Below are 14,770 nucleotides of genomic sequence, written 5' to 3' on the forward strand. Positions count from 1 at the left end.
CCTATTCTATAAACAAAGGAATTTTTATGTACTATTATCTATTATAGTATTTGATCGAAAAACATATTTTTTAATATTTTTTTTTATGCAATATCAATGTTAAATGTTTTAAATTAGAAAATTAGAAGAAATGTGTATTTAAGATAAATATATTAAAACCATAACTAATATAATATACCTCTATTATTATTATTATTCACTATTATCCCTTCGAGTCATAATACCTAGTATTATTTTATCAAAACCATTTAATTATTATTATTTATTATATATTGGCTAATTTAGTTTCATCATATTTGAAACAATTTAAATTATTATACATTTACATGTTCATGATTCAAGTAAAATTGTCAATTTACGAGTGGAAACTTATTGACAATACAATAGTTGTATATAATAAACAATAAAGTATAATCTCTAAAAACCAATCGTATAGTAGATATAAGATCTAGTTCACTGATATACAATGATAATGATTAACATAACACTATATAATATGGATCGTGAAGAAAAATCGCATTAGATAATTTTTGTAATTTGGCCACGTAGATGTACACGCAGATTTAAATAATACAAATAAATATGTAATAAAATTAAAAAAAAACGATGGTTAATAACAATATTAATGATATTAACATATTCCTAATTTAAAAATATATTGTTTGGAGGGATAGAAGAAATTATCTATTGTAATTGTTCATCAAATATTTAAATATAGTTTAATTTTAATTAAAATTAATATATATATTATATTTATATACCTATATAATTTTTTTAAACTATTTAATGCATCAGTGGATTTAATGAAATAATGTCTCTATGTAAATCGATTTGAAATGTACAATTTGTCAGACTTCCTTTTGAATGGTTAATTTATAACAACTATATAATTATAAGATATTATTTTAACTGTAGTTCGTCTATACTGTGTATATATTAGTAATATCAAATCACAAATGAAGTAATTATAATCAAAAGCAGTAAAACGAGTTTTTCTTGATTTAATGTTATTAACGATTATAATTTATAAGTCAAAATCACGTACTAGAATGGTGTAAGTATAGGTTTATTGTATAAATAGTTTAAAATTGTAAGACTATAATATCAGTAAATAAGTATACATCCTATTATATTTTTTGATCTTGCTATTGCAGAAAAAAATGATGAAAACATAGATTTTAAAATACCATTCTGTGTTTTAAATATAATATATTTAAAATTATTTCACAAATAATACTATAAACAATATAAACTATAACAAAATAATGAATATTGTCTGTTCATAGTTTAAATATGTAATTTTGTCAAATTCTTAATAACTTAAAATGTCTATAAAAAAAATACGCCTAAATATTTTTAAATTTTTTTAGTTTCAATATTCTTAACCATCTTTGTATTACATATTTTCAAACCTTTTCAAGTTTAAAGCTAAAAAATAGTGTTTGTGATTTTTAAATTAAGGAGCTTATCTTAGCTGCATCGTAGTTAAAGTAAAATACACCTAATATTGATTCTAGTATCTAATAAATATTATGCTTAAAGAATTTTTTAAAACTATAAGTATTAAAAGATTATTATTCTTATTTACTTATTCTACTTATCTTTATATTATTGAAAAATATTTATCTAAAATGAATAATCTCCAAAACCACTTAAAAAAACTCAATACAAAATAAAATAAATTATTGTTTTTATATTCATTACCAATTAGTCGTTTGTATTGACATTTACATATTACTCTTCTCTGAACAGACAATTTATCTTAATTATAATATATTCTATTACGTTCAATTTTTTTTCTCGTTCTTATATCACTTAGCCTTCGCGGCTTATCATAGTCTATTGTTCTAAACTTTTGCGACGTGTTCTTGCTGCTTCATAATAGTATATACTTTATTATATGAATATATTTCATGAAGAGTTTATCCAGATAATGAATTTTAACGAATTAATATTTATTTCGCGAAAATGATAATACCTATATTATGTAGGTACTTTGTGTAGGTAATTATAATAAAACAATTTTTTTATATTATTCATCAAAAATTATATAATATTATAGTAAACTATACTTTTCTATGTTGTTTTATAAACAAAAATATAACAATAGTCAATAAATTATATTATATTGTTATGATTTAATTTATTTTTAAAAAACCAAATCTATATTTTACTTTTAAATGTCATTGTTATCTATAAAGTATTATGGAATTGAAAAAATTATTTTATAATAATTACACAAAGTATACAATATAAGTATTTTCCATTTATTTTAAATACATAATGTATTTTTTTCAAAGCTCCCAATCTAGACGAAATTCATTATCTGGAAATCATGAAATGAGTGACTTCACTATGTGAATGCGACATATTATACATCTAAGAAGGCGTGTTGGATAGGCAATTTATAGCCATAATTCAAAATAAATTTAATAGTATATCATAATACAATATTATTACATTCATATTCAATTTGCAAATTAACATAATATTATTTAAATTGTTTTTTAAGATTGCAATTAACTTTTGTATTATTAATAATGAATCAACAATTTGGTACAAGTCTCCTATAATATGCTAACTGATATCATAATTGTATGAAATCGTTTTAATTTTTATTTGATTCTTCGTTAATTTAAATTTAAAAAATAATGATGAAGTTTGGGATTTAAGTAAAAAATAAATAAAAATAGTAGTGTTTGATATGTAGAGTGTATAAAGGTATACATGAACAGTTAAAATTAAATAACGGACCTTTGAAAAACTAAATTCCATGAGGTATCACATATGACTCACAAGCAATCCTCAATAGCATTAACGATATAATAGCTGCAGCTTAATTAAAAACAGTCAACATAATTATAATATAAAAAATAAAAAATAAATTAGGTAGGTATATACGTATATGATACAAACAATATGTTATAAATATGTTATTATGATTTATGTTAATTTAAAAGTACCTACGAAAAATGTATTTTTCTTACGAACTGTCAAAAAAAATGTGTAATTTAACGTACACTTCATAAAAAAAAATAAAAAAATAATTAGTTATAATATATTTACCGACATTTTATCAAAATATTGTTGTTTCAGGATAAAACAAAACCGAAGTTAACTTTTTAGTTTTTTTAATAGTATTTAAAGTTATAATACCAAACGAATAAAAAATTAAAATGAAAAAAACTTATATCATCATAAATCAACAATTAATTACATCTTTCATTAATGCTATGAACATATAATAATTATATTTTAAATTATAAATACGTAATACGTATTACGTATTATGTACTTATAAACGGATAGTATTATACAATATAGTCATTTAAACTTTTGTTGACCGTGACTGCTTAACCTTCTGACATTTCAGTGTTTGGTAAAAATCCAATTATTTTAAATTAAAATTTTTCGAGCTAAATTGATGTACACGATGACTAGTCATAAAAAATAAATATAAATTATAGGATTCCGCTCTATTTTTTTAATTGCAGTAAAAAAATTGAGAAACTTAATTAAACTTTCAAGCTTCTTAGTTCTTTATCGAACGAAACTTATTTTATCAAAATTTATAAAAATATGTAATAACAACAATTTTAAATTTCATATTATTACCTATAAAAACTCAAAAAGAATTAAAATATTTTGAAAATTATACGTCATATGGAAAATGATAGTAAAAATACTTCTTGAAATCTCTGCAGTTATTTGTTTTTAAATTAAAATAAAATAAAAAATTGGCTTTGTCAAAAAAATAGTTTTACGTAAATATTTACATTTTTCTTATTACTTTATTTTCAGATTATTAATAAAAGTACTAGAAATTTACTTTTAAACTAACTAGATCCAATTTGCTACCAGAAATTAACTTGAAAAAATTTTTATTCCTCCAAAGCTGATGACACACACAAATTTACCTATATGAAAATAAAACATAGACATTATTGTAAAATCAATACATTCTTCGCTCCACTCAGAAACCAAAATTGATTTTTAGAAATGATTAGGTATACATCGATAATGCTATGTTATTTATATAATTTAATTTTATTATTTTTGGTATTGCCACAGAATGTTTTTATAGAAAACTTATCAGTTAACGCCAAACAAATAGTGAATTTTGGTATTTTAAACTATACAATTTTTAAAACAATTGGATGAAGATCAAAAATGTAAGGATACACAATAAATTAATATTAGTTGGCCTTTCGTTTTTTTTTTTTTTTTTAAAAAAAAACGTGTCAAGCGATCTCTTAACAAATTTTTGTGACGGCTTTAATTGTGAGGTCACGGCCCACATTACTGATGTATCTAATACACTAATCGTTAAACAACCGGGACAAAATTAAACACACATTTAATATCTATAACATGGATGTCAAAGACATTGCATACTCTGAGCCGTAAATCATAATGTTTTGAAAATTACAATTCGTTATAATATTATTAATATAATCTCAATTAATAATACCTATAAATTAATTTTTTTTTATGTTATTATAAAAACTAAAAACTAAATATTATAAAAACTAGTCTATATATATATATATTAATACTTCGATTATTTAACTATTCTGCATTATAACTATAAGTAATATTATTACCATAGTAACAGATGTTATTAAATTTATTTAAAGCTAAAAATAATAACATTGCCAATTTAACTATAACAAAATAAAATGAATTAATAAATAAAAATTGAAGATAAGCACATGTAACAATAGTACACACTACTTTATATATAGGTAACCAATGTGATTTACTTTAAAAATGAAAGTATAAAATCACGGATAACGCTTGAACATAAGTTTTTAGTTAATTAAGAAGCTATGTAATTATGTACACAGTTTTCTTATATTGATTTTATTAAGTTAACTAATAAAATTTAAATATCCATTAAAAAATAAAAATAAAATTAGGTATTGTAAAATTTAGAATAAAAATTAATAAACCTTAAAAATATCCATTTATAAAAAAAAAAAAAAAAAAAATATTCATAAGTAATAATTATGCAATAAAATCTTTAAAATTTTTATTTTAGACAACATATTTCTATCGAATCATATTATTTTATAATATTACCTATCGAAGAAATATGCAAATTATATAATCAGTGCTCGGTACCGAGTCCTGATTATAAGCGATATTATATCCGTAAAGATACTAAAAAGACTATTGCAATTTTCACATAAGTAATTAAAATTAAATAGAAATATTGAGTTACCTATTTTATGTTATTTGATTTTTTTTTTTTTGTTTTTGAAAATTTACAATCTGTATTAGCAAAAACACAATAAGTAAATCAGTAAATGTGATAATATGTACAACAAAACAACAATATAATATAATGATTAATGATAGAATTATAGGATAAGGAATAGGCCATCCAATGATAGAACCAATGTTATTTAACTTTAAATATTAAATGTGAGTCGAATAAATTATAAATTAATTTTAATAGATGTAGCATTATTATAGTTTTCAATGTATGTTTTAAAGAACTATTTTCTGCCTAGAATACATCAATTATATGCTAATCAATTTAATTTTGTATTATTTAAAAATACCATTAACATCTTTAAAATTTTAACAATTGCATTGCCATGATTTTTATATCTCTGTATCGAATAATTAAACCATATGTATATTAAATATACTATTTTTTCCTTGTATAAATATATATTATATTACAGCGGATCTTGAATACCTACCAAACAATCTTCATTATTTCTCGACCGATCATATGATATAACCATCGCGTTGTATTGTAATTAACTATTACTAAAGGTGAAATAACTGCAGAACAACCGTTAATTCGTAAAATACAATTATACCTACTTTAAAAGTCGCGAATAATAATATTATATTATACCAATTCCTTTGTGTTATATGCGAGCTACCAATAAATATATTGTACTATGTACATGTATAATATATACGTACACATCAAAGTCATATTAATTTCTATATACCTATTACCTAATATATTATAGAAGATAATCAACAGAAAGCATGTTAATAGTTACATAAAAATGTTCATAATTCAATACAATAACCTTAAGATTTTCAATAGTATGAAAAATAATAATAATAATAATTATTATTATTATTAAACCTCAAACAATTCTTCTGTCTTTAAATTATATAGGTACAATCGAAGTACAGTAGACGCTGCTTATAAGACTCATTTCGGGGCCATTTTATAAGTATAGCTCAAATTTTAAAGCATAATAAGCAACTAAAAAGCACAAGATTGTCTTAAAAAAGCAAAAAAGAAGTATATTTATTTTTAAAAAAGCAAAAAAAAAGCATGACCCAACATTAACACGAACTAGTTATAAAAATGAATAAAAAAATTTGAAAAATGAATTTTAATTAAAAAAATAATTAGCTACCATGTGTTTTCTTAGATTTGCAGTAATAAAACTGATTCTATTGTCCGACAGAATATTTGATATTTAAAAACAAACTATTTACACCCACTAAAGTGATCGGTACATACTGCATACAAGAGGTTTCAAATTACAACATTAAATCTTAAATATTGAAATGGTCAATATCGATGATATAGGCATACTGACCGTATAGTAACTGCAGGCTATAATATGTAGATCGACAATCTATACTTTTGATACATTTAATAATCAAGCCGATAACGAAAACAATGTAAACATTTAGTCCGCATTCTGGCTTTTTACGTTTCTAATAATTTCAATTTTTTTATTATTGCTATAGTAACATAATACACATAAAAATTCTACAACTGAAATAACTGAAAAAAGCAATAGAAGCATTTATATATATATATATAAAAAAGCAAAAATAAATTTATTTATTTGGAATCAGAATGACGTGAAACGAATTTATGTATAAAAATTAGATTTCTATCTGATATACAAAAAAAAAGAAGCATATACTTTAAAATCCGAGCCCATGTTATAATGGTGTAATAACCAAATGAATCTAATAGGCGAAGTAGGAAAAAAACTTAAAAAATTACAATAGCGGTGCCAGGTAATCTGGAGTGTCATATTGCAATAACAATAATTGCGATAAAATGTGTTGTACGTACACATATTATAAATACGTAACTTTTCAAAACCATTTTATTTCTAAATTTTAATCAAAAAATGTCTATTTTTTTTTATGAAATTTGAGTCTTAAACCCTAATATTTTTATAATGTATTTGGATACGTTCGGACGTTCTAAATGATTTTGAGTCTAATAATCAATTGAATCTTATACCCGCGAGTCTTATAAGCGACGTCCGTTATATTTGAAATATATGATCCTTCAACATACTTAAAAATCGCAACAATTAAAATATAAATAAATGCATTAAATAAAAGATAAAATAAAAGTGAGCAACATGTTTGTCCAATAGCCCTTTGTAGGTATATTAAATAATTATTATAGTTATTTAAATTTAGTAAACCATGTTTCATACTTATACCTTATGTTATATTTCAACCATATTATCCGTCTGTGTGCACTAAAAGCGATAAAAAAATATTATATATAGTATAGGTATAATTATTATCTGATGCACGGTGTACGATATTTTTTCAATATGAGAATACATATTCAGTAAACTATAATATTATTTAATTATCTATAGTAATAAATAAAAATATAAACATAAGTATTGCACAAGCACATAATTTATTTTCTTACATTTTCGTTGATATTTCGACCATACAAGTAACTTACTATAACAGTGGTTGGTTATTATATGCATCAAACTATATTTTTATATAATTTGCATAATACCGATATCCTAATGATACAAAATACGCGTGAGATATTTTCCAGTGATATTTTGACCAGTACCGGTACTCGCGGGTGTTCCAATAATCGAAACCAAAAAAGGATCATCGGTGTATAATATTGTAAGTAATCGGTACCGCACGTGATTTGTGAAAATTTCGGCCGAAGAAAGTAGAAAAGGTGTCGTCCGCATTCTATAGTGGTGGCGACCGCACAGCGATTAGGCATTCAGGATGCGATCGATAATTCTGACGACACAACACATTATAAGCACAGGCCCGCATGTCCTGAGCGTTCATTCATTCCATCAACCGGCTCCACGATGCATCGTCTATCCGTGTTCTGTTGCGCCGCTCTGTCGCTGTTTGCTGCCGTTCAGGTAAATATACAGTGACGACCGGAACGATTATCGCGACTTAGGCGACTATCGTAGTTAACATTATTATTGTTATTATTATTTTTTTTGCGTTGTATTGACGTGTATATTATGTGTAGGCGACAGAAACCGTACTGGAATTCGGAGGAAAACTGTTGGACGACTGTGGTACCGATTGGACGTGCGCCAAACCCAAACTTCTCAAGTTCATCGGCCAAACAGCGGAAAAGGACGAGTTCAGATTGACCAGAGACCTATCGCTGAAACGCACCCACGAAGGCAATGATGAAGACCAAGTCGCTAACTCGGTATAACAAATATAATAACATAACTGCACGCGTTCGAGCCGTCCGCGTATCACACGTATTTCACGTGTTTACCAGACGTATTCGTATCGTTATCGATCGATGTATTTATATCATGATTTTATGTTCTCTATACCTCAGATTCCCAACGGTGAAGAATACAAAAAGGCCGTCGACAGCAGCTCGACTCTCCGCATGTTGGACAGAATCGACGATTTCCTGAGCACTCACGAACTCCAAGTCAGCCTTCCCCAAGAACTTGGAACGTCCGTCGGACAAGTCAAAATGCCACTGGTCGACCAAGGACACTCCTCCGTCGCCCAACAAGGCCGAAGTAAGAATCTTGTACCTATACTATTAATATGAACCGTCGCAGATAGTGATCGAAAACTTATCTAGCAGTACAAAAAGTAGATATTCAAATAGTTTATCGTCAAATTGTTAAAACATTAGAAATATTGTTTTATACATTTTCTGTTCAATAATCAATAAAATTATCGTCGATATTAATTTTACTCACTCTGTATGGCTTTACGACTAGCATATCTGCTACTTTGTTCGATGTCTTATAAAAGCAAAATGTATTCGTTTTTCTCACTATGGGTAGGTTATAGGTTATAAGTTGTATAATAAAGATATAAAATATTAAAAATAACTTCGACGGACGATTTGTAGTCACGTTTAATATTATCTGCATTCAGATTTTTAAATATAAAGTATTTTCCACCTTGATGAAAAATAAAAAATACGTATTATACTTTGAAAATATGTATTTGAATATGTTTAAGAAAATATTAGCAATATAGTTATGACGCCGTGCGGTGTTGTTTTATACGGCAATATCGTTTGGTTTTCCATGTTCTCTGGAAAAAAACTCGGAAAAACTTACTTAAAAAAAAAACCTTTACCCGTTTTTCAGGCCGCGGTTTCGTTCGCAAAATAGTCATTCCGTTCCTCTTGGGCTTGAAGTTCAAGACCACTGTATTGATCCCGATCGCCATCGCCCTGATTGCTTTGAAGACCTGGAAGGCCCTAACCCTTGGTCTGCTATCGCTGGTCCTGTCAGCCGCCATGGTCATCTACAGGTTCACCAAGCCCAAAGTTGTCGGTGTCGAAATATTACACTACCCATCGCCAGTGCACGCACACCACCATGATGGATACGCTCACGCCAGGGCGTACAGCGCACAACAACCCGAACAGTGATGAATCAAGGCCAGCTGTAACAGATAAACTGTTAAAGTGGAGCTTACACAGACATAATATTATACATTGTTTATTTTATTATTTTTTTTTATTATTTATTTTACGTTTGTAATTTAATTATTTATTTATTTATTTTCATTGAAAAAAAAACAACGATTAAAATATACAATTTTTTTGTACGATTGTGTTTTATTGAAATCTCTAAAAACTTGAGAGTTGACTTCAGCAATAGTAATAATAGTATACCTATACAACGTTATATTAATATAATATGTTTATGAAGCGTATAATTAATTATTGTTTCCTGATTATATATTCCTATTATTCCTGATATATTGGTAAACTTTAAACTAATGATTACCTACAGATTCCTATAATAATACGAATCACAGATTTTTATAATACAATTTAAATTCTGAATGAAATAATAGAAGTATTTACCTATTGCCGTTGATTTTAGAATATAAAATCAATGCTATTGCACATTATATTTTTTTTCAGGACAAAAAATGCACATAGAATTGTGTATAACGTCGTATATAATACATATGACATATATGAGAAATTAAGTACAGGTGATAATTTAAGTATAATTATTTGACATCTAAAATAATAAACTTTCTATTTAAGTTTAGTTTGTATATTCATCCCGTTGACTTTATCTAACAAGTCATGTAGTATATGTAAGTATTTACTTTATTATAGTTGTAAATTTTGTATTTCTATAAGATTGAAACACTTACACCCACACATACACACGTATTATATATATGATATAAACCAGTGGTTCTCAATCTTTTTAGAACCGCGACGTCTTATACTTCTATAGTTCTATAGTCTATATTCTATACAATTTAAAAAATATATACATTTTTTACACGCTGATATATACAATATTTATAGTAAGTCATAAACACTAAATAGTTATTAAAAATACTAAAATTAAATAGATATTAATTTAGAAAAAAAATTAAACCCTTCAAACAATTTCTTAAAAATTTATTTTAAATGTCTATAGGTATATACCCCCAATCATGGATATTATATAAATACAATATTATTATACATATTATTTAATATATTAAACATTTACAAATGCAAATTCATAATGAAAATGTATTGTCATAAAGGAATGAAGGTATATAAAAGTATTCATTTATATAAATTAACGTAATATTTAATTTGAATAATTTTTTATAAATAACTTGTAAAAAACTATGTATAGTCCGTCTTTATTTTTACAAATCATTACCAACTTGTCAAATTTTCATGGTTAAATGTGATTTACTTTATCTGGTACCCTTCCAATTATATTTAAATTATATTTATTAAAGTACACGTTATTTAGTTTGTTTTGATTAAATTGAAGTAGAAACAAAAATCTCTCATTAAATTTTTCAGTCTTGTTTAAAATCTATTTATTTGGCACGAATTGCACGATTAAAAAAAAAAAAAACCAACAATAAAACTTTTATGCCAGGCCCAGTTTTCCTTCATGTGGGGAGGAGGGCTGATAAAAATAATGAGCACAAATACCACGACGACGCACAAATTTTTATTTAACTGTGCAGTTGGACACGTTCTGACCGTTCTGTACTATGTATTATATTAAGTACCTATATTATTTGTTGAAAAACCTAACGCGTAGTTTAAAATCAAATTTTGCGTAGCATTTTACAGCTATGTTACATGAACAATGTCGTAATACTTATATTGTATTCTGTCTTTTAATCGATACAATTCAAAACTCTTATGCTACAAATTAACTATTGAACCGATATTTATTGTACCGATAATGAAACCTACAAAAATAATAGACGGCTATATTTCATATTAAATTAATAATTTTGAATGTAAGATTACCTGCCTATGTATTCCATCAAATATTTCAGCTAATCAAATACAAAATAAAATAATTAAGTATGAAACGGTTACTGAAAATTATACAGCTTTAACCCACTCAAATATCACGTCCTAATTAATGTGTGTCGCTTCTTGAAAAGTGTTTTCTTTTCATTAGACAATTTATACAACAAATATTAATTGTAATAATTGTTCTGTTTGATTATCAATAAAAGTTACATATTTTTAATGTTCATTCTATATAGTGTAATAGGTATTAAAAATTGCATATAAATATTTTTTTATTATATTATGGTGAGCAAATTGTTCAATATACACGTATAGCAACACGGAACTACGCAATATTCGTATCCTGTTCGTTTTCTTTTTATTTGGTAATAATTCATGAAGTAACCATAAAATATTTTTTCAGATTATCTTTATTACAATCAATTTGAGATTAATTAATAGCACTATGTAAACAATTTAAGTGGCTGAAATTACTAAATTTAATACACCATGTATGAATTATATATATACACATATTTATTATTTGACTTAGAGTCAATAATAAAACAGACAAATATTTGGCAATATTTCAACTAAATCTGATAATGAAAGTGTAATAACTGTTGAATGGTACATTTACAAATGAATGTTTTAAGACGTAAGCCCAACCAAAGATAAATAAATCTTAGAGAACTCAAGTAAAAAAAAAAATTAAATTAAAATAAATAATGAATTAAAAATAACAATTGATTAGACGGAAGGGAAATCATAGAAAAGGGAAATCAATTTTATAGAAATACAATTTTGTGTTACAGGATGAAGCTACTTGTAGGTATGTATGGCAATCGTGATGATATTACATTGTCGCATTTTCGCTGATCAATATTCACAACTGCACAATCAAAATTGGCCCTAACTCTATGTTCGTCAATTAATAATTCTATTTAGAACTTCCGTCGAACCCTTTCTATATTTTCTCTTGAAACAATCGCTAATTATTATGTGTCCATATAGAATATAGCACAAAATTAAAAAATGTATACCTAGTTAAACATTTCTTTTTTTGTACTCCATTATTTTTAAATATTAATTTGGACCTATAGTACTTATAACATACTAATTATGATAAAGCATTGAAATTTATTTATTGATACGTATAGTTTATAGGTTTTTTTCATTTTTAAACGAATCCGTGATATAAACATGGTATAAAGATTACTAACTTATTATTTTCCTATTGTAGTATTAAAATAATGAATATTTTAAGCAGTGTTTCTCAACCAATGGTCCTCGATCCCATATAGATTTTTAAGAAAAAGAATAATAAAATATAACGTTAAATAATAAAAACATATAGTTTTTGATTTTTTGTATTCTTATTTTAATAAACCAAAAAAACGACTTCCTAGTTTACTTAATATTGAGGTGGTCCACAGCCGATAAAATATTATCAAAGTGGTAAGTGGTGGTAAATAAGTTGGGAAATACTGATTTAAAGTAATTAATCCAACTTAAGTTTAAATTAACAACATCTTTAAAAGTATAAACTCTATCAAACGGATATGATTTAATGAAAAATATTATCGTACCACTGCGCCATAAAAGACGATGTGATTATAGAATTAAGACAATTTTAATAAATATCTATAAATAGCTAAGAATGACACAATGTATTTTGAAAAATGTATTGTATCTTTTAAATTATAAAAAAATAGTTTAAGAGAATGTTAAGTCTCTAAGGTTATTAATTTACGAATAATGATGGAAAAAAAAATCAATGAGAAAAAATTGGTTCTGTGTACCTATTTGATGAGGTTTATTTTTCTAATTAAATGGAAAATTATGGAGAATTTTATTTTTACCATGCCCTCTCTAAAGTATCAACTAAATTTAAAAACTATCATTAAAGAGATTTAAAACTTTTTATGGCCCTAAGTTCCCAAAAGATGATGTATAATGTTAATCATAAAAAAAAATCATATAATTGTGAAACCAATAATATAATATTGCTCCATTTAGAATTTAAGACAATAACAAACCAACGAAACATAAATATCACATATGTAATAAAATCTTATTATATTATATTACTGTAAGCCGTAAGGCCTAACTAAAATATGAAAATTATATTTTTGATATTTCAAAATAAACTGTCAATTTATGTCTTACGATTATAAGATAAATCTCATATTATAAAACAAATTCGATTTTACTTTTGTCTACCAACTCAGTCATTTTCGTTAAAATATCATAGATATATAGGTACTATTCCTAAATAATCGTACTAGATAATATCATAATTTTTGTAAAGTCCATTTGATGTTCCCATATCTGCACAACATATAGAAAGCAATAAGAATATGTCACTCAATTGAATTTATCACAAACAGTCTATCATTTCATTATATTATATCCAATAAAAAAATATATTAATAGTGGACAATTCCTTACAAAACGAGCTCTCAAAGTCGACATAATTGAATATATTTTACGTATTGATCATTCACTTAATATACATTACAAATTATTATTTTTATTTTGTCGTAAAAATATTACCATACAACAGCAGCTATGAAATCTAATATGTTAATTTCCAAATACAAACTAATAAATAAAATATTATTATTTATTGAGTTACAATAAATTATTATTTCTAAAAAATAACCTAAGTAGCGATTTAAATGTTTTTAATTTTCAATATACCAACTTATCTATTAAAGTTATCTTATTTATAAAAAAAAATTCTAATTTATTGCGTTAAGTCTATTTGAAATCAATTTTTACTTTCGAGATTTTTTCACCAAAAATTTAAATATTTAAATATTATAGTTCTAATCTATAATTTTTTCTATACATTTTTAGGATTTAGAGAGATAAAAAAGATTGAGAAAGATGATACATAAGACTGATAACAAATTAAAATATGTTTTAAAAATTTATATCGCTTCATTGAATACTTCAGATTTTAACTGAAGATGGTTTTGCTTAGCAAATTTGATCTAGTTTGTATTTTAGAAAAATCTAATTAAATATTCTCTGTAATTTTATAATTAGAAAAAAACAAAAAAAAATCAAGCATAAAGAGAATTTTTAAGCTGAACTAGTTTTTGACTTAATTTATTTATTAATTTTGTTTTGATAAAAAATATGTTGACCTTTTTAAGCTATTTATAAACAATTATAAATTAAATAAGCTATTTATGAGAAATTTTCTTTTTTTTTTCTATTAAAGTCAATAAAAAAGTTCGAATTTTTACAAAATTT

At 24.8% G+C, this 14,770-nt stretch overlaps 1 protein-coding gene across 1 annotated transcript; it reads left to right on the forward strand.

Annotated features, from left to right (window-relative positions):
* Positions 1 to 7,989: 7,989 nt before the first annotated feature.
* LOC114132518 (uncharacterized) lies at positions 7,990 to 9,835 on the forward strand. Its single transcript, XM_027997992.2, has 4 exons — positions 7,990 to 8,147; positions 8,264 to 8,452; positions 8,591 to 8,783; positions 9,369 to 9,835. The coding sequence occupies exons 1-4, from the start codon at positions 8,091 to 8,093 to the stop codon at positions 9,653 to 9,655; spliced, it is 726 nt and encodes a 241-aa protein (XP_027853793.2). The 5' UTR covers positions 7,990 to 8,090; the 3' UTR covers positions 9,656 to 9,835.
* The last annotated feature ends 4,935 nt before the right edge of the window (positions 9,836 to 14,770 follow it).

Source organism: Aphis gossypii, chromosome 2 (genome assembly GCF_020184175.1).
Source record: "Aphis gossypii isolate Hap1 chromosome 2, ASM2018417v2, whole genome shotgun sequence".
NCBI classification, from domain to species: domain Eukaryota; kingdom Metazoa; phylum Arthropoda; class Insecta; order Hemiptera; family Aphididae; genus Aphis; species Aphis gossypii.